The 27,979-nt window shown below is 28.4% G+C and overlaps 1 protein-coding gene and 1 long non-coding RNA gene across 6 annotated transcripts in view; one reads left to right on the forward strand and one right to left on the reverse strand.

Annotated features, from left to right (window-relative positions):
- The first annotated feature begins 1,435 nt into the window (after nt 1–1,435).
- Nucleotides 1,436–10,229, forward strand: LOC139426006 (uncharacterized). Its single transcript, XR_011637245.1, has 2 exons — nt 1,436–6,343; nt 6,378–10,229. It is a non-coding gene; the product is annotated as an uncharacterized lncRNA (long non-coding RNA).
- The window catches only part of LOC107451394 (frizzled-5), a 104,203-nt gene continuing 79,440 nt past the window's right edge, over nt 3,217–27,979 (reverse strand). For 3 of the 5 annotated variants that reach the window (XM_016067462.3, XM_016067463.3, XM_043048071.2), the window contains one exon: nt 3,217–17,655. In XM_016067462.3, the coding sequence (XP_015922948.1) occupies nt 15,314–17,116 (1,803 nt within the window). In that variant the 5' untranslated portion in view covers nt 17,117–17,655 and the 3' untranslated portion in view covers nt 3,217–15,313. Of the gene's footprint in view, nt 17,656–24,644; nt 24,660–25,001; nt 25,108–27,979 lie in introns of those variants that run through there. The other 2 variants (XM_016067466.3, XM_043048072.2) reach the window with 2 other exon arrangements.

Genomic DNA, 27,979 nt, shown 5'->3' on the forward strand with positions numbered 1-27,979 from the left:
AAATAGACGAAGATTGATGTCAAATGCTTTTTTATTTTGTCAAAGAAGAAATGTGAAACAGGCGGTGTTTTGTGCTGTTTAAGATGATTCGTAAATAAATAAAAACCTGAATAAAATATTCGACTGTGTTTATGTGGTCTATGTAAGCTTTGTTTAAAAACATCGTGAGGTGCTTATTTCCAGTTGTAATTTTATATTGTTTTTTTTTTTTTTTTTTTTTTTTTTTTTTTTTTTTTTATGTTTTAAGGAATATCAATAATCAATATATAGATTCTAGATTATCCCGGAGTAAGAGCGCTCGTTTCTCAAAGAGGCAGGGTTCATATCCCGACAGTAAATGAGAAACTAGTATCAGGGGTCTGTTTAGAAGAAATTTGGGTCCGCTAACGGACCTTTCACAAAATATCTTTTCATAAAAACGGACCCTTCACAAAATATTTTAACTTAAACAAATTTATGAATGGTCCGTTTTTATCTTCATTATTGTTTGGTTAATCGAATAAACCCTTCCTAGGGGAAAAAAAAAGAATGACAGATGTAAACGAACTAAGTTTTGACTTCGGCAGACGCTTCTTCCTTTATTTGTCCGAAATGAATATTCTGCGTTCAGTAGTATAGGCTAAATACCAAATATTTGCATGTTGCATCTCTAATTTAGTAGCAGCAATTGCTGTTTATTTTTGAAAATTTAATTTTTTTTAATTATAATTTTACAGTGTTGAGCATAATCTTGTATGTCTTTACAATTTAAAAATTCCTTGAAAAAGTTTTTTGCAATAACAAGACCCTATTTGTACAAATTCACAAAAGCAGGACCCTGGCTGAAAGAATGTGACTTAACGTTTATTTTACATTCACAAATAACGAGTAATTTTTTCCTAATATTACAAAAACAGGACCTTTCACAAAATGTCTGGACAGACCCCTGAGTACACTGTTCCCCTCTAGCATCAAACACAGTGCTGACACCAAATGTGAATCATGGGTTAGAGCTCCTTTAACGTCGAGCTAACCAGGGACGGTTTTCGAGATTCTTTTTTCTTCGTGTAACGCAAATGTTTATTTGTATCTATGAAGAAAAGTCTGTCCTAATGCTAGATGAAGGACTTCTTTTATCGTTTGGATTATGTTCAAAATTCTAAGACTAGAAAGTTGAACATTCTGCCACAAATTCGATATGAATCGGGTGTTCCCCGCCTATGATAGAATAAAATAATTAGTATTGGTTAAACAGGGTATTTTTGAATTCTTAATTAGTTCCATTAAGTTAGAAAATGAATATTAAACTGAGGAAATATGTTTTTGGGTGAGATTTTTCAAACTAGCGCCTGCACTGTTTAACTAGTCGATTTAATTTGTTCCTCTTAAACCATTAAATTTGTAACTTAGAACGAGTAAAGTCTATCAGTAATTACAATAATAATTAAGGCCCGGATTTTGATGACATTTGCATTTTTTTTTCATTTTTTGCATTTTTGAACATTTTTTGTCCTTTAGAGCATTTTTTTAGATTTATAGGACATTTTTCTTAAAATTTGTTGGCTTATTTTGCATTTTAAAGCATTTTTTAAATTTTTTGTTAATTTTTTCCAATTTTTATTATTTTTTTATCATTTTTTATTATTACACTGGCTTCCAAACAATGAAGAAACTCTAGGTTATTAACAGGTGAAGCAACATCTTTTCAAATTGAAGAAGAATTGTCAGTAAGTGAGACCGTCTTTTTCAAGAACACGCCAATAACATCAGTAGACGTTGAAAGAAGCTTCTCCAGGTATAAAAATTTACTTTCAGACAAGAGACGCTCGTTTACATTTCGAAATATCAAAAAAAATGTAATAATCCAATGTAATTCTGATATTCAGTAATATTATGAGATGGAAGTTGTTATATTCATTAAAGTTTCTATACAAAATGAAAACGTTTTGGAGTCAATATATTTTCCTCTTTTTTGTTATTTTAGGATGTAAAACATATTTTTCAAACTTTAATGAACGTAGAACAAGTATTGAATTGCTTTATATTTTTTGAAATGACTCATAATAATTTTAAAGAGTAAAACATTGTTTTAGTTTAATATTTTTACTTTATTTAAGTCATGTCATAAGGCATTTTTAGCGCAATTTTCGCATTTTTAATGGCATTTTTCGCATTTAAGGGCATTTTTTGCACTTTTTAAGGGCATTAATTGAGATTTTTTAGGTCATCAAAATCCGGGCTCTAATAATAACATAATAAATCCTTTCATTAGATCAAAAGTTATTAAAAGCGACTTGTTTACATTAGACCTACTGGAGGATATTTGAATTTTGCAGTGGTGAACAAAACACAGCGAAAAACCGTAATCATGATTTCAAAATAGACGACAAACCAAGAATTTTGCCTTTTTTTTCCCCTTTTGATAGGCTCTCAATTAATAGAAAAATATTATAAACTTAAAAGGGAAGTTCAATGTTAAAATTTAAAAAAATCAATTGACCACTGAGGTTAGTTTACGTCAGCATTGCTGCCAGTATGAGCCGGGAGCAAAATACAAACCATCCCTGATGTTCCAACCTTTTTTTTTCTTCCAATGCCCGCTTGGGGAATGACCTATGTCATACAGGCATCTGAGAAGCAGATTTGTAGGCCACTTTTTCAGGGGCACCGTATTAGGTAGGCCAACGTTGCTCACACAGTAAGGACAGATAGTACAGAAAATGAAAGAACGTCCATGCCTTGCCCGGGATTCGAATCCAGAACCTTTCTGGTGCAAGGCCAGTTCTCTGACCCTTACACAGGCCGGTCGGCACCACCCTAGATCAACTCAGATGCTTGATTTTTTTAAAAAAGAAAAAATTTGCAATTGTGATAGATTTAAAAACAAAAATAAACTTTCGGATTTTTTTTCCTGGGTTTTCTTGGTATATGTGTTTATGACACCTTTCATTATACAGGGTTATTCATAATTCCCTCCGGGGTTTCGAATCGTTATAGTAAAAAAAAGAAGACGAATATGCAAAAAAAAAAAACATATGAAATTATTCCGAAAGTATTCAAGTTTTAATTTAAGCAGTTGCCGGTAGATGGCAGCAGCATGTACCACTGAAGCCAGTTGTAGTAAAGAAAAATGGCGCTTACAGGCGGAGGGAATTATGAATAATCCTGTATTATGGTTCCAGAACCGACGAAACGAGCACTGTAAATAAAAGGAAAAGAAATGCAAGAAGACGAAGATAGATGTCAAAATGGTTTTTATTTCACAAAAAAGGGACACGCGTGTAACAGATGGAGTCTCGTCAAAACTGAAAAACGTCGACAAACAGACTTCTGGAGATGATGAAGCCCAAATACCCTGTGTAAGGCCGTTATCCGGAAGATTCACAAAAAGATTCTTCGGGAAACAGTTTTTTGGCGAGATGACCAGTGGAAATTAAGAAACTTCTTCGACACAAAACAACTCTTCATATTTGATTTTTATGCCAATGCATCTGTCAATTTGGAGTAGAGAAGAAAAAAAAAGCTTTGGAATGTAATATATATAGCGCAGGCTAAAATTTTTTACTTTTTGCAATGATTTAATGAAAACATATATTGGTAAGATAAAATTAACTCTATGACTGTTGGAATATTTTAATAAAATGTTATTGATTTTATTGTATGTCTATATAAAAAAATATTAGTTTAAAGTTTTTTTTAATATCTATTTTTGATTTAAGCATTCTCGGTAGAAAAAATAAGTCAGATAGAAAATCGGAAAATAAGTAAATAATGAATGTAAATAGGGAGCCCATTTTCAAATTGGAGCAATACAAATAAGCTCCTTAAATTTGAATTTATTCCATGATTTTTTACGAATGTTGGACAAGCATATTTAAAAAAAAACTGATAACCGTACAGAAACTACTCTTGAAAAACTTTTTTGCTGTAACTTATCAATGTGACAAAACAACCACTTTAAAAAAAAAAATTTTTTTTTTTTCATTAAGCGTAATTCATCACACCAATCATTTAATTTTGTCTCTTAATAATACTTTTTTAAATGCTTATTATTTATTTAAAAAAATACTTTTCATCATGAATTAAAAATAATTAACTTTTTATTATATATCTGACTTGATTAACTGCTTTTTATTAATTACAGTTGTAGCAATTAGGTTGATTTAATCCTTATACATTTTTTTAAATGTTTAATAATTTACTTAGTTTAATAATTTACTAAAATAAAATTTTCCTACATTACTTATTATAAAAGTATGCGTCAAAAACTTTACTGATTCTTTTCAATTACAATATCTAAAAATGTTTTAAAACAGATTTAATTTTGACATAATTTTCCTCAAGTTTTATTTCATTTTTTTTTCCAATTAACAATTGTAAAGTTTCAATCTTCCAATGGTCACTCGCAGTATGTAACAATAATATTTATTCAAGTAAGTACTGAAAAGATTATACCCTGTAATGTAAAATATTGGGAAAGGAACAATAGACTAGTTTACATACAATATTTTACATAATGTAAAGCATTGTGCTTTGATTTTTTTTTGTTTGAAGTGCATCATTATACTGTGAGAAGGTAAATTTCAATACTTCAGTTTTGTAATACGATCATAACTTTTAACAAACAGATATTAAAACTTCATAAAGAAAGTGTTGGAAAGTTTCCATAACATACACCCAGTTTGTGTTATTGATGTTAAATGATGTAGAAATAAACTTGTAATAAAGTTTATAGCTTATATAAACAATAATAACTGCTTTGGACCGATCTTGACAATTTTGTATCATGATGCTTGAAATAAAGCATACATATAAGGTTCAATAACTGATTTGTATAAATTTTCTTAATTTTTTTTCCAAATTTTATTTTTTATTTTATTCATTTACTATGAATGGAAGTAACTAAACATACCCCAATATTTGTAATTGTGTCTATATATATTTCTACATAGTTCTATATATAATTTCGAATGTATAATTACATATTCAAATACATATTATGTTCATATTTATAGTTTCAAACAATTATGGAATTATTCCAGAATTTTCTTATTCATTTTTTTCAGTTTTAAGTAAAAGTATGTATAGATTTAAATTATTTTAAGGAAATAGAGCATGTAGAAATTAATGTTTTGCAGGAAAATAGCCAGATTAAATTTTAATGATAATGAAAAGAAGGTCTCACAGTAAAAATTATTATTTATAATTAAATAAAGTAACTTTCATATCATTCCTTGATAAAAAATTTAATATCTTTAAGTGCTTAAATATTAATACATCTTATTGATGATTATCTATCAGATAATTAAATATTATCTGATAGATAATATTTAATTAGATAATATTTTTAATTGATGGGTACTTTGAGCCTTTTTAGTTGATGGATGTAAATATTTCTAATATTCTTAATTTAAGATGATAATTAATTTTAATGTTATTAAACTATGAATCCTTAAAAAAAATTGCAGAAAGATTTTTCAAACATGCTCCATTTTGCCTACTAGGTAATTATGAGAATAAAACAAACTACTGCGAAAATGATCATGAATCATTGATAGTTTTTTTTATAAATTAATATGTATTTACTTATTTTATTACCTTAAATCAAGAGTTGAAAATTTTTTGTGTTTGAATTGTGTAATACTTTATTTTATTTTTGGAAAATATTGTAAACATGTTGAAACTCTTGATCGCATGATAACATCCTGAAATTGAAAAAGTTAAATAACTCATTACCTGAGATGGATTAAACGAAATTTAATAAAGTGAAAAAAAATTAATCTGTTAACACAAGAGAAATATTTACTTTTGCTAACGAATTAAATTTTTTCAGTTTATCCTCATGTTATTTAAAAAAAAGTTTATAATATACCAATATATATTTAAAAAAAATTGTCATGTGACTATGACTATCACTTTTCAATTATTCCAAGTTAAAGCAAAGTTACATCTATTAAGCTAGGACTATTATTATAAAAGTTTCGTAGTGGTATAAAATTTTAGTTTTGTTGCACCGTAACTTAACTTTTCGATGACTAAAAGATATGAAAAGTATTTATTCATTAAAAAAGTTACATTTAAATAAACAGTTTTTGTTTTTACTTAAAAAAAAACAACAGCTTTTCATATTATCAACTGTTATTTAAAATACAGCTTTCCATATTATATCTTACTTAAAAAAAGTTTTTTAAATTATCCGTTATTTAAAAAGTAGGTTCCCTTATTATTAACTGTTATTCAAAATCAGGTTCTTTTTTCTCAATATCAGATTTCTTTAAAAACAAAAACACAAAAAAGGTTTCATATTCTCAGCAATTATTTAGAATTCAGGTTTCCATATTATTGTCTCTTATTCAAAATAAAGGTTTCCATATTATTATCTCTTATTTGAAATACAGGTTCCCATGATAATCACTTATTTAAAAACCAGGTTTTCATATTATCATTTTATTCAAAAAGCAGGTTATCATGTTGTTAAATGTTATTCAAAAGGCAGGTTATCATATTATTAGATGTTATTTAAAAAGCAGGATTTCACGTAATAAACTGTTATTTAAAATGCAGGTTTGGATATTGTTTGGTTTTAATGATTCTTCTTCTTCTTAGGTATCCTCTTCCACTAACGAGCCTAATTGCTTGGCTTAAACGTCCCTCTATAGCGGATGAATGGGGAGAGAGGTTGATTTAATACGCGTAAAAATCAAGAAGCCACTGCATCCTCTGAAAGCTAATAAAATTTTTATGGCCTCTTAAAATACGCTTTATGGGAAATCTGTCAAACAGTCAACAGATGGCGCGCAAATCGCCAACAATGAATCCAGAGATCATACAGATGGTTAATTTCATCTGTTGTTACATGGAATAAGATATTCTTTCTTATTTCCTATTTTTAATATCTATCATCTGTTCATATCTGTGTCTTTCACAATTTTTTTTTTACAGTCACATATTTTATAGTTCGCTTCACGTGTTTTCGAAAATTATATTTCTGAAAATATGCTTCAGCATTTAGCTGTTTCCGATAGCATGCATTTTATAATACATGTTTTTTATTTTTTAATGAATTTTAACGGAATGTTTCTGTACATTCTTTTTCTGTTTTTTGACATAATTTTTATTTATTTATTATTATTATTTTATTTTATTTGCTGAAAAAAGAAATTTCAGTCACACTGTGCAACGTCACTGATATTGTTTTGAAGAAAGTTGAAAAGATAAAAAGTCTAAAGTTGGTATCTTAGATTAAATATTAGTAACTTGAGAAGCGTATTTAGTTTTTTTAAAACTAAACTTGTTACGTTAAACAATTATAGTATTTCATTTAGTGTTACCTGTATATATTTTAAAGAAAATAGTCAGATTATATCATTCCGCAGAATTTTTAAAATCATAATTTTGCAACCACTAATGCTCGTGTAGTTGGACATTTTCAATAACAAGAACAGCAATATATTTTGACTAATACATAACTTAATTTTTTTTCATGGTTTTGCATTAGTGATCAAATTAAGGTTTCTATTAATTTAAAATCATATCTTAAATCTGATTTAACTCTACATCCATGAAATTTAAAGTTTGTTCTACTACTTTCAAAATCATAAATCAAAATAAGGTTCCCCTGCTTGTTCTAAAGTCACAACTTAAATCTGATTTAACTGCTCCTCTATAAAGTTTGTTGAAATGCTTTCAATCAATAAGCAAAATAAATTTCTTCTTGTTCTAAAATCATGTCATAAATCTGATTTTACTGATTCTAAGTTCTATTGAAAGGCTTTCAATCAGTGACAAAAATAAGGTTTTGATATAAAAACATATTTTACATCAGATCTTGCTGTTCCTCTGTTAAGTATGTTGGAATTCTTTCAATTAGTGAGCAGAATAAATTATCACTTGATCTAAAATCACACCTTAAATCTGACTTTACTGTTCATCCATCAAATCAGTTGAAATACTTTCAAATCATTGATTAAAATAAGGTTCTAAAACCACATCTTAAATCAGATTTCACTGTTTCTCCATTAAAGTTTAAAGGTTTACGAAATGCTTCAAATGTATCATATCTTAAAATATACATTCCAAGCAATATCTATTGTTTATACCTTACAGCGCAACGTCATAAACAGACTATCTTTCCAGAAGCTATTTCTCAAATTTTTAGAGAGATAGCACCTCACATAAAGAAAGAAGATGAGCTGAATACATCAGGCGGAAGTATCAGCTATTAACTTAGTAAAATGGAAACTTAAGCAGTTAGAAACAGTCGTTAAAATCTTTGAAAGCTATTTAGAAAACAAATCAAAACAATTACTCAACTGTGGATGTCGTCCATATTTTTAAATGGCGTCATCACGTTATTTTTGCAAGTGATAGTTGGACTGATGCCATTTTTCCAGAGGTAATTCCTTCAAGACCTCGTTAGCTATTTAAGGCTTTTAGAAAGGACACTCTATCAAGCAAATTATTTGTCCGTAACTGCCTCACTTAATTTCATGCTATCTATTATTGTCTTCCTTCTTTCTTTTTCTTTTATTCTTTTTTTCTTTCTCCTTTTCGTTTATTTCCGAGGCAGTGAGTAAACTTACACTTAATAAATTTATTTGCAAAAATATTGCGGTAGGGTACTTTCAGATTGGATACGAGGAATAAAAAAAAGAAAAAAAAGTCGTTTGCTCTTTTTTCAAACTTCTATGTGATGGATTTTACTATCGCTTCAAAAGTGACTTAAATTGCTCTTGGTGAAGATTTTGACTCTTTTTTATATTTTTATTTTGGAGGGAAATAAATTAAGAATTTTTTTTTTTGAAAAGGGTTATTTCCTTTTTTATGTTTTTGGAAAAATATTTCCTTTATTATGGATCTTAAAAAAAGTAGTATTTAAAAAGCTTCCAAAAAGCTTCTTAGATATACATAATATTAAAGAATAAAGCACATGATTAAGGAGAGAATGATATGTGTTAATAAAAGAATAAAGCACATGTTTATCGAAGAAAAAATGCAAACAAGATCATAGAATATAATTATATTTACTTAACTTTCTTCGTTTTTCTATCATTCATTTCGCTTATGTATTAATTCATAGGTAATTTGTTTAAATTTCTGTTTTTAAAAATATGTTTATCGTGGTCAAAATCTAAGTTATATCATAACTTTATGTTTTTGAAAAAATATTTACTTTGTAGATTAATTTAAAATGAAGCTGTGATAAATTTTATTATGATCTACACTTTTCTTGTATAATATGATTGTATTGATTCTTAGCATAAATTTTGATTGAAATTTTTTTTTTATATCATACTTTTAAAAAAAAATATTTTTGCTGTATTTGCGCAGTTGTTTATTTTTCAAACCAGTTTAATCCAGTTTCAAAAGTTTAAAACAAAAAAAAATGAGAAAATCATGCGGAAAGAAAGATAATGTTTCTGTAAGAAACTGTATTAGATAATTTTTTGGAAAGAAAGTTTTTATTTAAGGGTGGGAAGATAAAAAATTTGAACTAACTTTAAATATTTTGGTACTTCTACTATAATCTATATTGTACCATTAAATAATTTTAGTAGAATTCAATGATGAATTCCTTAAAATCCTTAAATAATAGGTAATTTTAATACCTTAAAATGATGAATAATTTTAATATTTTTAAATAATGCATATATAGATCAAAAAGTTTTGATTTATGAACGTAAAATAACAATAACCCAAACGTGTTATATTAAAGAAACTTTCAGCAGTGTGCATACAAACAATTAAATGCTCATTATCAAACAATTTTTTACATTTATAAATGTGTATTTTGTTGTGTACGTATTTAAATGCCCACACAAAATACGCATTTAATTATCTGTTTAGTTAAGCCAGAACACAACTCCTTTTGCAAACATAAAAACAAAACAAAGATGCATTAAATATATATATTTGAATATATCTTTTCATGACTAAAAAGTACAGGAACAAGCATAAATAATCATCTGACTGTACAACACATAGAATGAATTATAAAACAGCTAACAAGACACGTTGAGACAAAAAGCTCGTACTACAATGAAGTCAACAAAACATAGGTCTCGATACGAAAGCATCGGCAACACATCTGTTCATCCTTTCTTTACAAAATATGGCATCGAAGTTTCATTTTAATTCGGTTGGTTTCTTTGATACATGGTTAAAATAACCTTCTGGACACCCATAGAAACAATCGAAATTAAGTCAATCATTTTGTCAAATTTCAAATTAAATTCACGTAAAAAAAAAGAAATGTTTGCTGTAATTAGAACGAAACCAGTTATTCCTTAACTAAACAGACCACTCCAAATTTTAACTTGAAGTCGTTAAATTAGCGATAATTTTTTCACTTTGAAAAAATTCATTCGAATCAATTTAAAAAAAATTTTTGTCTATTTTTATGATTACGAACAATGTAATTTTGAAATAACTTTGCAAATTTTAAAAATTTTTTATCAACAGCTTTTTATTTTTAATAAAAAAAAATTTTATTCTTCATATTGTACCATTTTCCTAGAAGGCGCTAGCAAGAGAGGGTCAAATTCAGTTATTAACTGAAAAAAAACTTTTAAGTTTTAAAATGAACATTTCATTTTGAATATGTCAAATATATTCCATTGAGTTCTTCTAAAAACCTAGTGTGGTCCAATAAATATCTTTTTTTTTAGAAATCTCAATAGTCAAAACGCAAGGAAATATTTTTAGACAAATATTATTACATACTAATAAGTCTTTTAAATAAGTTTTTTATATACATTTTTTTTTCTTCTAAAAAAAACGAACCTTAGGCACGAAAATATTTATTTCATATCAAAAAAATTTAAATTCTGGACCTTTTGCTCATTCAAACTTTTGACAAAATTAATACTATACTAGATTTTAAACGAATCTCTTTTAAACATAACTTTTTCATAACATTAAGCAAAGCTCTTTTTCTTAATCTTAAATATGGAAAAAAGAAAAAAAAATTACTTTAAGTTTAGTGTTAATCGGAGATTTTCTTATTAAGTAATCAATTTAGTAATGAATTTCAATTTAGTAATGAACAACTAATTTCATTCCTTCAGTTTGCTAGTGTTATTGTATGTATCCAGTGTTATTGTATGCTACTTACATTATGAATGCAAATTAACACCTTTATAAAAATATAATTTATTATAGATCTTAATGATTCGAGTTAACAGATTTAAAAATAATAAAAATTATTAATAAATAAAAAAAAATATCGGGTGCAATTATTTTCATTATTAGAATTCAAATATTAGCATAACTTTCATCAAGAACTTACTTAAAAAATTAGAAATAATACTTTGCGGACATTTTACTAAATTTTATACTTTGTCCCCCCCCCCCCAAAAAAAAAAAAACTAAGGGAATAGTGTATTTTCTTAAAAGAATGAAAAGGATAAGAAAACGAAGCGTGTATTTAGAAAAATAACGATGTAAAAAAGAGCAAAAGTATTTAAAAATGGTTCAAAATTTAAAAATATTTAATATGAGAAGAATAAAATTTCACTTAGTTTCTTGCTACTTAAAAGTCATCAAGACAATATCTTAACGTATTTATTTAATCGTAATACTCTGCGATATATAACTTATAAACGTGGTTACATGCCAATATTTGCGAATATCAGCAATATTGCTGAAAACACCGTGCAAAAAATATGTAATTTTTTTTTAAAACTTATTTTTTTATTTAGTTAATTTAAAAAATCTCAAATTTTACAATAGTTTAAAAAAATTTTAGACTATGGAAAAAATAAATGTGTATTTAAATTGCTAACGCAAAATTCTATAAAACAGTAATTGATATTACTGCTTAAAAACAAGAGGTCTAATGGAGTTAACATAATTTCCCATGTATGGATGTCCAGAAAGTTTGGATCGCAATTGGAGCACCGTTGGAACAGCAAAAAACAAAATGGTGAGCAAACATCTAGTGAATGGACAACATATAGGACGTGATATGTAAAAACACAGCCAACATCACAACACTTTGCTGACTCCAATTTAGCTACTAATTAAGAATACTTGTAGCAAAAAAGACTTTATGTACAACGGTTAACAAAATTCTTTCACGTCTTGAAGCACAAAACGATTAATATACGTATACTATGGTGATTTATCATCTTGCAATGGAACAATTCATGTCCACATGAAAGGTGTATAGAACAGTTATTATTTACAGAAACACGCTTAGAAATGTCTCCTTTGTACAGGTTTGATGAGTGCATTAGAATGAGAATAGTTCTATGGAATTGAGTGTCTTAATGAATTGACAATATTTTTACATTGAGAAAAATTCTATTACATACTAGAATTGATATTAGTATGACAGAATTGAGAAAAGTGAATTCTATTGTCTATGGAATTGCTTGTATTTTTTTAAAAAAAAAATTAACACATAAGGTGATTGAACTTTAAGAAAGATTTTCGAATTTTAAGTAGGGCTTGTACACGGAGATAAAAATTCTGGTAAAATTACCGTATTGTATGGTAATGACACTTAAAAACCTATAATTTTGGTAGTTGATAAAATCAAAATATACGACATTTAAACTATTCATTTGGTGATTGTTCCGTTCATATGTTAACGGTTTATCGGAACTTCTGATTTTCAAAATTTTTACCACATAGTTAGTTAAAAATGTATAACTAAAAAACTAATTTAACCTAAAAAATGGTTTTTATACCATGTTCTAAAGTGGACATGATAAAATTACTAAATTTTACTACTTTTGCCAAATTTCGTCCCAATTGCTTCGGTAAAAAATACCGAGCTTTTTGGCGTTTCCATAAAGCAAGAAACACGGTAAATTTTTCCATATTCTGGTAGTTTTGACCATACTTTTTTCTCTGTGTAAGACTTTCTTACATTTTTTTAAGAATTTATGTTAAATTTTGAATAGTTTAAATCTACTTTTTTAAATAAAAATTTAAAAAAAACTTATTTTATTCGTGTAACTTTTTTTACATTAAGTTTAAAAAAATTATAATAATCATAAAATAAATAACCTACGTAGTGGTTGATTAAGGTGAATTATTTTGTTCAATTATTAAATGTTACTCTAATTTAAAAGCTATCAAATAAATTTCAAAATATAGATAATTTTTTTTTTTTTTTGTTTTANTTTTTTTTTTTTTTTTTTTTTTTTTGCATAAGAAAAAAAAAATTCTGGTAATGAGCAATTAAGATAAACTAATCGGTACAATTATTAAATGTTATCGTGATTCGAAAATTATCAACTGAATTTTAAAGCATGGAAACATTTTTGAAACAAAAGGAAGAATTAAATTAGAAGCTGATGAACAATGTAATAAAGTTTAACTCTTTTTATTTCATGATTTATTATGCTTTATTTCATGTTGAGCCTAAAATTGTAGTTGCAAACTTTAGTTAAGGGAATCTTATTTTGTATAAATGAAGTATATTGTTGAAATCAGCATAACTTATTGATAATCCAAATTACATATTTGAACATTTTATGACATAACCATTATCATAAAATAAGATTACTTCGTAAATTATACAGTAAATAATTCATTTTGTATTATCTTAAAAATATTATTTTATTTCAAATATTTAACTTTTAAAAAAAAATTCTGTACTATTTCAATTGCATTAGAAATCACTCAATCCAGGTAATAAATAATTAATTTTAATACAAACTACAGCCAATCCTAACCGCAAGATATTTAAAAAACACAACAAATTTGATTATTAATAAAAAATGGATATTATAACTTTTAATTTCACTCTTGAAGATTGATTGGCGATAGTGTACCAACTTTGTTTTCTATCTATGTACAATTTTACAATTATTTACATAATTTTTAAAAAAAAAATGAAAGAGGTCTTTTTAAATAGATCCAAAAAATATCTATTAAATATTTTCGTTCTACATGAGACTTTGAAATATACGTATATTGAGTTAGTTAATAGTTAGTTTAGTTCTAAACGTAAACAGCAAATTGGAAAAAAAAGCTGGAAGATATGTTTAATTTAGAGCAAAAAAAGAATTCCATGAATTTATGGCAACAAATTGAAAAGTTAAAATTTAAACTGTGCAAATATATCGTGACAGATCGATATTTTAAAGCAACAAAATACGTATTTCTTTTAAAAATTTCCTCAAACGTTATACCATTTATAACATGTCAAACAAAAAATACCTAATATATATAATAATGAAATGATAATATCGCGAATATACAACGGTAAATGTCGAATACAATTATAAGACAAATGTTTATAAATTTCAATTGGTAAACGAAAACATTGACCAATGTAAAAACATCTCGACACACAGTGGAATATTGATACTTTTAAAACATTATAGTAGTGATATTTTAAAAAGCAATTTCACGATATGTCACAAATACCGTACTTTACGATTAGTACAGAATGCGATTATATTTATAATGCTAACAAGTTCCTTATGGGCAACGAAAGCATTAACGAATGTAAAAAAAAAAAAAAAAAGGAAAATAACTCGATATATTGCGAAATATTATTCATTTTTAAGGAAATGTAATACGATATTTTAAATATCTCCAAATAGATAATGACTACTGTCTATATAAAATATTTACCGATATAAAAATATCGTAAATAAAGAAAAATAGCGTTATACGAGTATCACGATAGATCAGCACACTAAACAAAAAAAGTTGCAATGGATTTAATTTTGAAACTTTTTGTCTTGTTATGCAAATGTTTCTATTTAAAATAATGACGTGCAAAAAAAATATGACAAACAATGAATTAACATTAAATTTTCCACAACGATATAAAGTGAGATTTGATACAAAATTTAAATAGATAAAATGATTATTTTCAAATTGGTCCAAATGATTTATTTCGGAATAGTTTAAAACAGTTTTATTGCAATATTTACTAAGAGTTTTACTGAATTTTTCGTGATTCATTTCAAATAAATGTTAGCAAAACTATTATTTCATATTTTTGTGCAGTCATTTTGATATTCCAGTGAAGATTAAATTTTTATTAAAAAAAAAATTCTTTTAACTACTAATACATGGAACCAATTTTATCAATAATTTCACTTCTATAAAAAACCAGTTGTAAAAAAAAATAAATAAAATTGAAATATCATGAACCAACAAGTCTTTTTTAAAAAAAAATAAATAAAATTAAGAACCAGCATATTTAGGATGTTTAAATAAAAATTAATTAACAACTTAATGTAATACAAACTTTTATAGCTTTAGATGCTTAAACCTATTTTTATATAGAGTATTTATATTAAAATCTGTTACCTTTTTGAGTCCTATACATAATTTTAGACGCCCAGCGTCTGAATTTGATTTATTTCTAAACATGTGATAGTGGCACCTGTTTACAACTGGATGGTACATGCCCCACGTGGCTTGCGGGGCTCAAGGGCTTGAACGTTCGTGGTCCATAGAGAGCATCAGTACCACCAGGAGTGCCAGTCCTTTGTGACACAGACCCTGGGCCACTTCTGTGTCCACGTCGACTACACAGACGATTTCTCCAAGATTCGATAGTTTTAGTTGAAGTTATCCAACAACCTGATGTTATTCCCACTACGAGACACATGAAATATTTGAGCATAAAAACAGAATAGTCAGGACGGGTAGTGTCCGTCTCGCAAGGACAATTGTGTCGTCTGTCCCAACGCTCTCTATAGTACTGCTCATAGATATGACACCCGATCACAATAGTTGCAGGCACCGTGTAAAGGACGGAGAATACCCCGATTCGAATCATAAGTTTCTCCAGTTTGTCTGCTTTAGCCCGTGCTTGTTGTCGAATCACTTTTCGGATACGGAATAGGGAGACAAATCCAGCAAGCAGAAAAGATGTGCCTAACACTAAGTATGCACACAGGGGGAAAATGACGAACCATCGTAGATGGTCAACATTCTGATTCCCAACTGAGCATACTCCTGCAACGGGATCACCATCAACAGCACCCATGGCTAAGACAGCGATAGATTTTCCTGTTGGCACCAACCACGCAGCGAGATGAAAGTATTGAGAATATCCTGCAATCGCTTCATTTCCCCATTTTAGACCAGCTGCCAGCAGCCAAGTTAAAGTTAGAATGACCCACCATAAAGAACTGGCCATTCCAAAGAAGTACACCAGGAAGAAAACGATAGTGCAAGCAGGTGGGCGACCTGTGGTGTGATAGCGTATGATTTGCCCGTCACAGGCCACTGCCTCGTGGCCGAGACCAAGCCTCACCAGATAGCCCACGGACACCATGAGGTAGCAGCCTGACAGGAAGATGATCGGACGTTCCGGATAACGGAATCGGGATGGATCGATGATGAAAGTCAGTACTGTCAAACTGGCTGAAACACAGCAAATGATGGCCATGAGCCCAATCCAGAAGGAAGCAAAGGTTTGCTCATCTTTGCTGAAAAATGTGCCGCGGCATGGTCTTGCGCAGTACGGTACTCCACCGGTGGAAACGTCGTTGTACACTCGGCGTTCAGCTGGGTCTACAAGAGGTACCATTGGAAATCGGCATTCACAGGTACACTCAGTATCTGGTCCAGGAGTTACTAATCCTGGTTGTCTACCAGTACTGCCTCCAGGAACAATAGAATCGTGACGATCCCGAGCTTTAGAGTTTCGTCCTCTGTAGGATGGTGGTTTTCGAACAGGTTTTGTCTCTTGTTTGGTATTTATTTCACCATTTTCTGGTCCAGCACCTTCTTTAGCATCCATGCACAGGTGTTCTTGATCACCATATCGTGGAAAATCGTCACAATTCATACGTTCAGGCCAAACGAAGCCGTATTTGTGCATAATTGGAGCACAGCCGGCTTTTGCTCGTTCACACACCGAATAACAAGCTGGGAGTTGACCGTGATAATCTTCGATGCAAATTGGTGCATACAATGAGCATAAGAAGAACAATAAATCGTCGGAGCAATGTATTTCAACTAATGGCCAAAACTGATGAACTTCGAGTCCAGCTTCTTCCTGTGTATCATGATGAAATTTGTTTGGCATAGAAGTGTAATTATAACCAATTCCTTTGCACATAGGAATTGTTATTTCTTCACATCGTTCTTGCTGTCCTGTGACAAAAGCCACAAATATGCACAAACTAAGTGTGTGCAGAATAAACGATAACATTGTTGATGTTTTTTCAACAGCAGAAGAAAGGAATCATGGTACCACACCTAATCAACATTGTGCGATGCAGAAAATAAAGTACACATTGGCATAAGTACTTTAACGTGAATTGAAGGCTATTATAAATCCATATTGTTTAGAATTCTGCGTTTTCTAATTTAATAATTAATTTTTTTCTCGCAATTTATTTCTGAAGTTAATTAATTTTGTTAAATATTCACAAGCGTGTGGAAGAAGTGATTATTTTCTGAAATGGTGCACACTTAAAAAGCCATTATGATCGATAGAATATTCCATTCCTGCAGAGAGAATGTTTCCTACTCCTCGTGTATCCAATAAAGATGAGAAACGAGTACGGTAGAGAAATCACTTCAATCACAATAAGAACACAGTCCCCCTACTTGGCACTACGAATTGTGTGGCTAGTAAGACCTCCTCTTTCTGCTTTCTCCGGCTTCATCTACGTCGGCGATGACGTCAGGAAAGATTTGTCGAATGGGGAAGAAGAACTCCCTGCAAGCATCGGAAAGGTGGGACACCTGGTGAGAAAAAGGAGAAACGTGACAAAATGCGTGAACAATATAAGAAAAGGGAGGGAATATAAAAAAGGGGAGAGAAAAAACAGAGTAAAAAAAATGAAGTAGTTTTTAGAGAACCTGGCAAAAGCTTTTCTCTATTTGGTGACGCACAATTATTGCGGTTCGTAGGTGCTAAAGTCGGTTGTAACAAAAGAGATTGCTTTAGGATTCGGCTTTCAGGGATCGGCTACTATTTTAAGGAAGGTTTAATGGGTGTTAATACTGTATTTTTAAGAAATTTGTCTTTGAGGATTAAATAGATTAAAACAATTATTTTGTAAAATTATAAAAACAAATAACATTTTTATTTAATATAAATTTAAAAAACAATTTTTTTTCAAAAAGATGAAAAAACGGAATAAAATTAACATAATTAAAACTATTGCTTTCTCTTAATTATCAACATTACCGATATAAATAATGTGCATAATAGTTGAAATTTTTTGTTAATTTAATGAATCAAATTGGAGAATAATTATTATCTGTAACAAATTTGTCTTATAAAGTATCTAAATTTAGGTGAGTGTAAGAATAATTAAACTTAAAACAATTATTGGCAGAATAATAAAAATTATCATTTGCACTAACATTTTGCACAAAATGTTAGTTAATCCTATTGCATTCTTTAAGAATTTCTAACTTTGGGAATATTTATATAGTTAATTTCGTTAAATGTAACTACAACATCCCAAATGTGTAAAGCTAGAACTGAGTTAAATTTTGTTTTCATTAAAAGTAATCTGGCAAAGCTGTGCCTGCACGAATTGTGCTGCACATAAGTAATTATATGCTGAAAAAGACCTCTCCCTAATGGATTGTATAAATAATAACTCATTAACTTAAATCTAGACATAATAGTCTTTTATTATAATTATAAAAAAACACTGATCATACTTTTTAGAAAATATTATTTATTGCAGACGAAAACTATGCTATTGATAAATGAAAAAATAAAATAATTTAATTACGAGATAATTATTTAAACTGAACTGAAGTTGCTGACGTTTGCTAAAGTAGTATAGTATAATTTCCGTGAGAAATATTGAAAATGAGTCCTCAAATTTTGCACAATTTATAAACTATTAATTTAGGATGCTTTTTAATATCAAAAAGTGTAAAGATATACTCTTTGTTTGATTAAAAATTTATATTTAAAGTTTATAAAAATAACTATTTTTGTGCAAAAGATTTTATAAAAGACGGCAATTAGAATCGTCTTCTAATACTTGGTTTTTAATATTTAGTTTTGAATGTAATAAAATAAAGTAATAGTTTTTCAAGTGACATACTTTGCACTAACTCTTAATATTTAAAGTTGAATTAATTCAAGTTAAATTAATCAATATTCCAAGTTTATAAAAATAAGATTCTTTGTGCGAACGATTTTATAAAGGACTGGAATTTGAATCGTTTACTAATAATCAGTTTTAAACGTCTGCTTTGGAATATAATAAGGTAAATATACTGCGCACTAACTCTTTGTCAAATAAACAAAATTAATTTATAATTAATTCACTTAATAATAAACATGGTAAAGTAATTATACAAATTTTACTTCGCTAAAGCTTAAGAATTTTTTTCTTCTTTTTTGTCAAAAATATCTAAATATATACTATACCTTAGTTGACTTAAAAGTTGACTAAATATTAACGTTTAAAGTGAGGGGGTGAATGCAAATTTTTGTGCAAACAATACCTGCATAAATGATGAGAATTAAAATAATATTCTAATGTTCAATTCTGAACTTATATTTTTAATAGATTAAGATGTATCGACGCACTTGTTAATAAAAATTAAAAGAGCACAGTTTTTCTGTACCTAAATTACAGCAGACTGCTAAGATTAGAACTGTTGAGTTGCCTTAGCAAATGAAGAACAAAAAATTGCATTCAAAATTCAAGGTTTATAGTACATTAGGTTAAAGACACCAATACATTTAAAAGAAAGAATGCCATAAATAATAAAAGAATAGAGCAAAACATCTGTTTCAATAAAGTATCAATTCTTTATACCACATCTTTTGCGTAGAGTACGTTGTATTCGTGATTTAAGATTAATAAGATGTTCTGGTTTAATGCATTAATGGTCTATTGTTGTATTTCATTATCTTTTTTTAGATTAATTCCATTTATATAAGTAATAGATTAATTTTAGTCAACTATCACATAAAATACATTCAATTTACATTTTGTGTACCAAGTTTATATTTTTAAATTGCACATTATAGGATTTCATTAATAACTATTAACTATGAATTAAATTTATAATAACTGAGAATTCCATTCAAACTATTTGTATCAAGCTTGATGATATTTGAAGAGATATTAACATTCGTTTCATTTAATTTAGTACTCCTACGAGTAAAAAGCACAATCTAAATTCGAGCACAATTGTTTCAGATTTAAAAAATTACTTTACGGGTAATATGATGAGTATAAACAAGAATAGTTGTTGGACTTATCGATAATAAAATTAGATATATCTATAACTGGGCATTGGTTTCCAACTATATATTCATTGGTAAAAAGAAGATTATTCTTGTTTAAGGAATTAAGATAAGAAATGTAATTTCAGCGCAATGTATCATATTTAAAAATTACTTTATAGATATGGCAATAAGAATCGGGGTCGCAGATAGAAACGTCAATAATGGCTTAACATTTCTTTTAACCATTATTTTCATCAAGGCTGGATTGCATTGACAATATTAAGTTTAGTTTTGTCAGAATGCATTTAGTTAAAAAGATGCAATTTCAGTCGAAATCGAAGTATCGAATTTAAATCAGAAATTATTTTCATTGAAAAAAATACGATGAATAAGCATTGGAGTTCTAAGCAGAAGCGTTTCCAACAGCTGAACATTTCGCGATTATATTAATTGACGATGTTATCATTTAGAATACGTGTAGTTAAAAATCGTCAAGTTCAAAAATTACTTTTAATTCTCAGACGATATGATGAATGTGATATGAATGGAAAGAGAAATCGAGCGTTCTGTGATGAACAAGGGGACTTTCCGAATCTACAAGCGAATCGCTCGTTTTTATTCCATCTCGATTATCATAGTAGTGTGTTCGCGTCAAAAAGAAGAGATAATCGTCCTTCATCTTCAGCACGCGACTTCAGCTCGGTATTCCTAATTGCTTCATTAAGCAACGCTCAATTGCTCTCTAGTGGGGGATCATCTACATATTTCAACATTGCACTATTCTTTATGGTTCTTTCTAAATAAAAAGATAAATCAGAACTTAACATATTATCCCTATCTCCCTCAAATGATACACCGTATGTGAAATTTTTTTTTACAGATCTTTATTATTTGGGAACTTAAAAACAATGATTGAAATATTATATTAAACATTTATAGAAATATTATATTAAACATTTATGGAAATATTATATTAAACATTTATGGAAATATTATATTAAACATTTATGTAAATATTATATTAAAATAAAATAATTGTATTTCGAATTGTTTGCAATCATTGCAATTAAATCGAATGATGGCGAAAAGATACGATTAATGGGTAACTAGTATCTCTAGACAAACTAAGGTAGACAACGTTAAAGAGCACAAAAAAGTATCGTAAGCAGTATTAGTATCTCTAGAGCTGTTTCTAATGTGTTTTATAACAATATTTGTTTTATATAACTGTATATGTGGTATGTAGCTATGCATATGCTGTATTGTGCAACTATGTTTCATATTCATGTTTGAGATAGTACAAATAATGCGTTAGCTCATAATACGAGGTGGGGGTTTGTGATTTGCATATTTTTGCCAATAAGCGGAGAGGTGGGGTATGAGAAAAGCTTACGTAAGACATTCAAATCCGTCAAAACAAGAAGCATCAAAATCCTCAAAAACAAGAAACGTCCCCCCTTCCTTAAAAATTCTCTTAATCCTCAAGCAGGCTTGCTTATATTGACAAGTGGCATAAGTAGCATCCACCACAGTGCTTACGTAAAATATCCTCAGTGGTAAACGAATCATAACTTAGAATCCCCTTGGCATTAGGTTAACAACGAGAAATTTTCGTGGTTTCCTTCTTGATGTAACGCAAATGCGGGTTAGCTCCATCAAAGAGTCCTCCACAAAGGCAAATTTCTCCCAATACTTGATCCAGGAGTTTCCCTGTCTTCTGGATTGGGTTCAAAATTACAAGGCTACAACGTTGATCATTAGTAGTCTTAAACCCTAAAATTGGGTCGGCTGTTCAACGATGGTTATAAAATATAAAAGTGGCATAAGTAACAGCAGCAGATTACTACAGTGGGAGTCAAAATTAAAGAAAAATCAAGAAGGGTGTTGTGATTTTCTTACGTAAGCAGTGAAAGGAAGTCTGTGATTAGCTTACTTTTGTTGACAAGGGGGGAAGAGAAAATTCAAAATTGCCAAAAATATATTTGCGTACTATTTGCACGGTCATTTTTATAAAGGTTTAAGGAACGTGTGACAGGCAAATTCTTCTTTTAAAACGACTTATTTTAACAATCAGGATAGTGTTTGTGGCATGTGTTTGATTATAATGTTTCTGTAGTCTTCTTTTGTTGAAATGCCATCGATAATTCAATAAAGTACTTTTTAATAAATATAGATATCAAATAATATACTAAAAATATATTAGAAACATAATTATGATACTTATTAAAAGCATAATGATACAAGACAAAATAATCAACCAAAACGGATTAAAAAAAAATTAAGTTACTTTCATTATAAGTTAATACTGATTGTGATAGTTAAAAGTTTGCTAACAAAGTGCGCATTTAAATGAAATTATTAATTTGCTTGAAAAAAAAAATATGAACTGTAAAAAAAAAGCTTTCACATAGACTTCATGTGTGAAGGGATTGTATTTTGCAACCTACTATACGATCAAAAAATCTTATAATATTTTTCTTAACCATAGTAAAAAAGACGAGGCCAATAAAATATTAATTAAAAACCTTTTAAGATACCGACTGACTCATGCATTTATGTAAATTCTTTGTTAATTTCCCCATCCCTTCCGGGCCCCATATATTGAATGGCACGCAAATAACCAATTTCACGTTATAATGAAAACAGAAAAAATCATCAATCATTTTGACCGGTGTCACATCAGCTTTACTTTTTGTTTTTCACCAAATATGAGCTGTCATTACAACTTACTATTCTTAATAACAAGTCGCGTGAGTGCTTTTTATTACACACAACTAAATTTTCTTTTCTTTTCAATATTCTGATAATTTTTATACTATTTCTATCAAATTTTTTTTTAGCTAAATACATTTTTTTATTGTTATTAAATTGAATAAGATTGATTGAAAATCAACAGATGATTCTGAATTGTTCTTACATTTTCAATGCTTTGTAAACCTGCAATTAACCATTATTTTTTTTTTGTACTTTTTTCTTACAATGCGAAGATCTATAATGAACATAAGTTTCATTTTTTATAAAAATTTAATTTTTTTTAAAAAATATATTTATGTATAAAATAAAATCCTTTAATGTATACATAATAAAGAAATCCTTTTTTTAAATTTTCGCTAATTTATGTTAAACTTTTTAAATTACGTTGCTTTCAAAAAATTATACATAATTATATTTTATTTTTTGTTTCATTAAAAACATTTTTTCCCTTCAGTTTTTAATTCCCTTTACATAGGCCTTTTATTTATTTTTCAGAAATATACTTTATGAGCGAAAAGCTCACATATATATATATATATATATATAAGTAAAAGTTTGCGCATGAGCATGAAAACCAGAAGAGAAAACGGAAAAAGATAGTTAGCTGACAAACAGATTTATCATGCTAGTAAAAAAATGAGAGGCATACTTTTTGTTTAAGTTACTGCGTTCGCTGTACCACATAAGGTCAAGCAGATGTATCATTCTAGTGAAGAAAAGAAAAAAAACTAAATAATACATAATTGTTTCGTTTAGAGATCACGAGAATTGTGAAAGTCCTGAAATAAGTATTTATTTTGAATCTTCAATTACATAAATCCTTTTATTATCATTGCTAACTTTTAATAAATAAATATGTAAAAGAAAGTAAGTGTTAGAATTCAAGTTAGTTTAGGCATGTGAACTTATAATAAACTAATATTTCTTAAATTTCAGAACAAAAAAATTTTATAAAGTGCCAAAATAATTAGTTTGAAAACTCAATAATTAATATTTTAGAATGATTAACGATGAATAGTTCAAACTCTTTTTTAATTTATAAAAGTAAAATGTGTTATTATTGCAATTTATAGTGTTAAGAGTGTTTTTCTGTGAGTATATATGTAATTATTTAGTAGAGATAATTATGTGAAAGGATTCAAACCCACCCAACTAAGCATGGCTAAGATGTTTTGCATCCCCTAAAAAGCCTACTGAATGCATAGTTTTGAGAGAAAAAATTTTAGAAAGTACTCTTTTTCGTTCGTCTCCTCGATATTCTTTTTCAGTTGCGTGTAGGAGTTTCGATATAGTTTTTATTTTTTAACTTTTTAAAATAGATAATATTCTTTTGTCTAGGTAATGTAAGACTGTAAAGCATATTTATTCTAAAATACATAAATGTTTTTTGTTTCTGTTTTTATTAATATTATTGTTAGCATTTTTATTAACGTATCAGAAAATTCAGCAAACTTTACATATTTTTTAACATTGTCTACCTGGGACAATACACACCATACACATATGATATATCCGAAAGAACGCATCTGCATGTGATTTTATTTTTATTTAATTGTAAGACAAAAATATTTTTTATAAAGTTTTGCACTTTAAAAAAAAAAAGAAGAATATACATATATGTAAGTACATGCAATAAATATCTAAAATATATAATATGTTTAGGTAATAAAAAAATAATTAAAATTATTCAAAACATAGCAATAATTTTGAATAGGTTTAAAGTATAGGACACTATTTGACCGGAAAGTAAGTTGAAAAAGCTACTTACTAAGCATAAATCAAAATATTACAAAGCGTAAAAAAAAAAAAAAAAAAAACATTTTAAACGAAAATAGTGCATTATAAATCGAAAAGTACATAAACACTTTTAACTGGATATAGCAAGGCGTGCATCATTCTATGCCATAAAATGAATTTCACAAACTGTACCACCCATGTTATTCTAAGGGCTCAAATAATTCAGCTGCATCAATATTATCAACAAAGCCCGAATTCCACTCCTATCCTATCTTTTCAAAGAATATTCGAAAGGTCCAAACGACTTTTGACCTTTCATCTTGACAAATTACCCCGAAACACCCCAGAAATAAAAGATATGAATATTTTCTAACCTGACTGGACTCACCTGCAATCGGGCATTTTTATTCTTTCCTTCACAATATTTTGCCCCTTTCTTTGTTGGAGAAATGGCAGGGAGCCAGCTCCTGCATTTATACACCTGCCAGTTAAATCTTGATTTATTGCTGTTAAGATCCAACTGGAAGACAACCCCCCTCCTTAAAATTGTTAATTTCCAGATCATGCAGATAGGACACCCCCAGACGTTCCTAGAAGTGGAGACGTTCTTGTTTACGTTCATCACGTCCCCGTTGACAGTCACCAAACAGGTTTAGGGAGATTTGATAAAACGATTTTGACTGTTCTTTTCTTAACTCAAAATAACTAACTAACCCTCCTTTTTGTCTGAATTCTTGGTTCAAAAAAAAATTGACAAAGAATAAAAAGTTTTAAGACTGGGAAACTAAAGTGGTTCGCAAAGTTCAATGATTGAGATGCTTTTCAGTACTCTGGAATTCCTTTAATCCAATTTTTATTTATTTAAATTGAACGTTATTTATGATGCGTTATTTAAAATTAGGTTAAATTGTTTTAGTTCAAAAAGTACAAAGATAAACGTAGGTTATCATGAACTAGTTATGTACTAGTTTTTATTATTAGAACAGTAAATTAAATTAAAATTAATTATTTTTCGATATTAAAAAATAAATTAATCGAAATGTTCGATTCCATTTTTTTAAAATTTTCCTTTAGTTATGCAAGTATAAAAATATGAACACATTTAGAGACTTATTTGTGAAAATAGTTCATCGAAAAATATTATTTGTGTAAATATTATAATACAAAAATATTTTAAGTTTTTTAGGTAAATGTTTGAAAGCAATAAGATTACGCCTGCGATACTTTTTATTTTGACAGTTGATTTCCTTTTTTTTTCTCCTTTTTTAAAAGTTTTTTTTAAAAAAAGATATAAAAATGGGGAAAAAATACATATTTCAACGCATAAAATAATTCCTGTAACAATATTTTTTGTAAAAATATAGTTCTTAAGAAATACTTTTATTAATTTAGTAAATATTTGAAACCGGTAAGATTAATTTATATTGCCTCAATCTTACATTAACGACGAGTCATACTTTATAAATTACATGATTAAAGTTATATTTATGCGCTAAAACTGCTCTAAAGTAGTCTAAATAATAAAAATACTTTAGGAGAAAAAACATTTCAGAATCTTTTAGATTACAGTGTGGTTAAATTACATTTAAATAGAAAAGAATGACTAATTTGACGTTAATACATGAGGGACGTTCAAATAACACGTAAGCACATTTTTGGCAATTTTGGACTCTCCTGTATCAGCTAAAATGAGTAAATCACTGATTCCATGCTTACGTAAGAAAGTCAAAATAAACACATTAAGTCACGATTTAGAATTTACGCTTAAATTTTTGTTAAAAATTTTTTAGAAGAATATCTTTATGAATCTATTATGTTTTCCTTTTGTGTTTAAAATTTTGATCTCTGGAAATCTTTGGGAAAAAAAATTTTTTTTCTTACAAATTCAACTTTTTTCCAAATTTAAAATTTTTTCCCGAGTAACCAGTTTTGTTACATTTTTTATTTTGGTTTTTAAAATAGTTTTATTTATTTATTTAAGAAAAAAAGGAAATTGTAATGTGTTACGTTAGTTTATTGCTCATAAACAATCTTCTCTCGTGTCAGCAAAAATGAACTAATCACTACCCTCACCCCTACTAAATGATTACGCTTTGAAAGGGCTTCTCCACACGCAATATAGAGCAGTATTTTTTTGGACAAAAAACCCAGGTTCGAATCCTAGTGGTGGGTGGTTGTTACGAAGTCAGCCCACAACGCTGACGTAAAATATCCTCAGAGGACTAATCCTTACCATCGGAATAATCGTGGGAGGTTTTGGTGATTTTATCTCCATGTAACGCAAATGTGGGCTAATTTTTTTTAAAAAAGTCCACCACGGAGTTCAGTTTATCTCAATGCTTGAACCAGAAGTTCACTTGTCCTCTTGGTTGAGTTCAAAATGACAAGGCCACGGCGTTAAGCATTGATAGTCGTAAACACAGAATTGGGTCGGGTGTCCATCGCCGCATATGAAATAAATAAATGAATACAAAATACGACTTTCGTCAGAAAAATTGTTTTAAAGTTGAAAAATATTTGTCTCTTCCTGTTTCAAGCTTGAACCATGAAATAATCAAAAATTGCTGGAACCTTGTAAGATGTTAATCGTTCATATCGAAATATAATATAGGTACCTTTAATTTCAAAGTTTGAACCATAATATCTCAAAGATTTTCTTTGATCTTAGTAAAGAGTTAAATAAAGCATGTTTTCGTTTAGGTTGAGCAATAGCATCGCGTATTTAAATTTCGGATGGATTACTTTACCTTATAAAATGGTCTAACCGATATGGGGCAGTTCAAATACAACCTAAACACCTTAAGAGGTTAAAGGTTTGTGATATGTCTATTTTTAGCTGAAATGTGAGTGGAGGTGTATAAACAGTGCTCTTTACGCTTGAAAGCAACGTTCTCATATTTTTAATAATAATAAATAAGTAAATGCATCATAAATGTAATCAAAAATTACATTTGGAAAAATTTCTAATTTGAAATAAAAATTAAAGTTCAGGAAAGGAAAAATTCGTCAAAGAGTCTTAAAACTTTATAGAATGAATTACTTTAAAAAAAAAAAATGTTGGCGCAGATTTTGTTTAATGCAAAAATTGCATCATCTATTCTAGAAATAAATTAATAAAGTAAAAGTCGAAATGCTTACGTAATATTTGAATGGCCCCCTATGAAAGTTGCAGAAAATGAGCAGTTTTTTTCCCCAACATGGGCTAAAATTTTACAAGGTAATTTTTATTTCTAAACGGATGAATTTGCATTTTTTCCATAGATCTTTGAAAATGTTAAGAGATATGTTTATGATATGTTGTATGAAAAGTCTATGCTTTTATCAATATTTTTTGATACAAAATCAATCTCTTGAATAATTTATTTA

The sequence above is a fragment of the Parasteatoda tepidariorum genome, chromosome 1 (assembly GCF_043381705.1).
Source record: "Parasteatoda tepidariorum isolate YZ-2023 chromosome 1, CAS_Ptep_4.0, whole genome shotgun sequence".
In the NCBI taxonomy this organism is placed as follows: domain Eukaryota; kingdom Metazoa; phylum Arthropoda; class Arachnida; order Araneae; family Theridiidae; genus Parasteatoda; species Parasteatoda tepidariorum.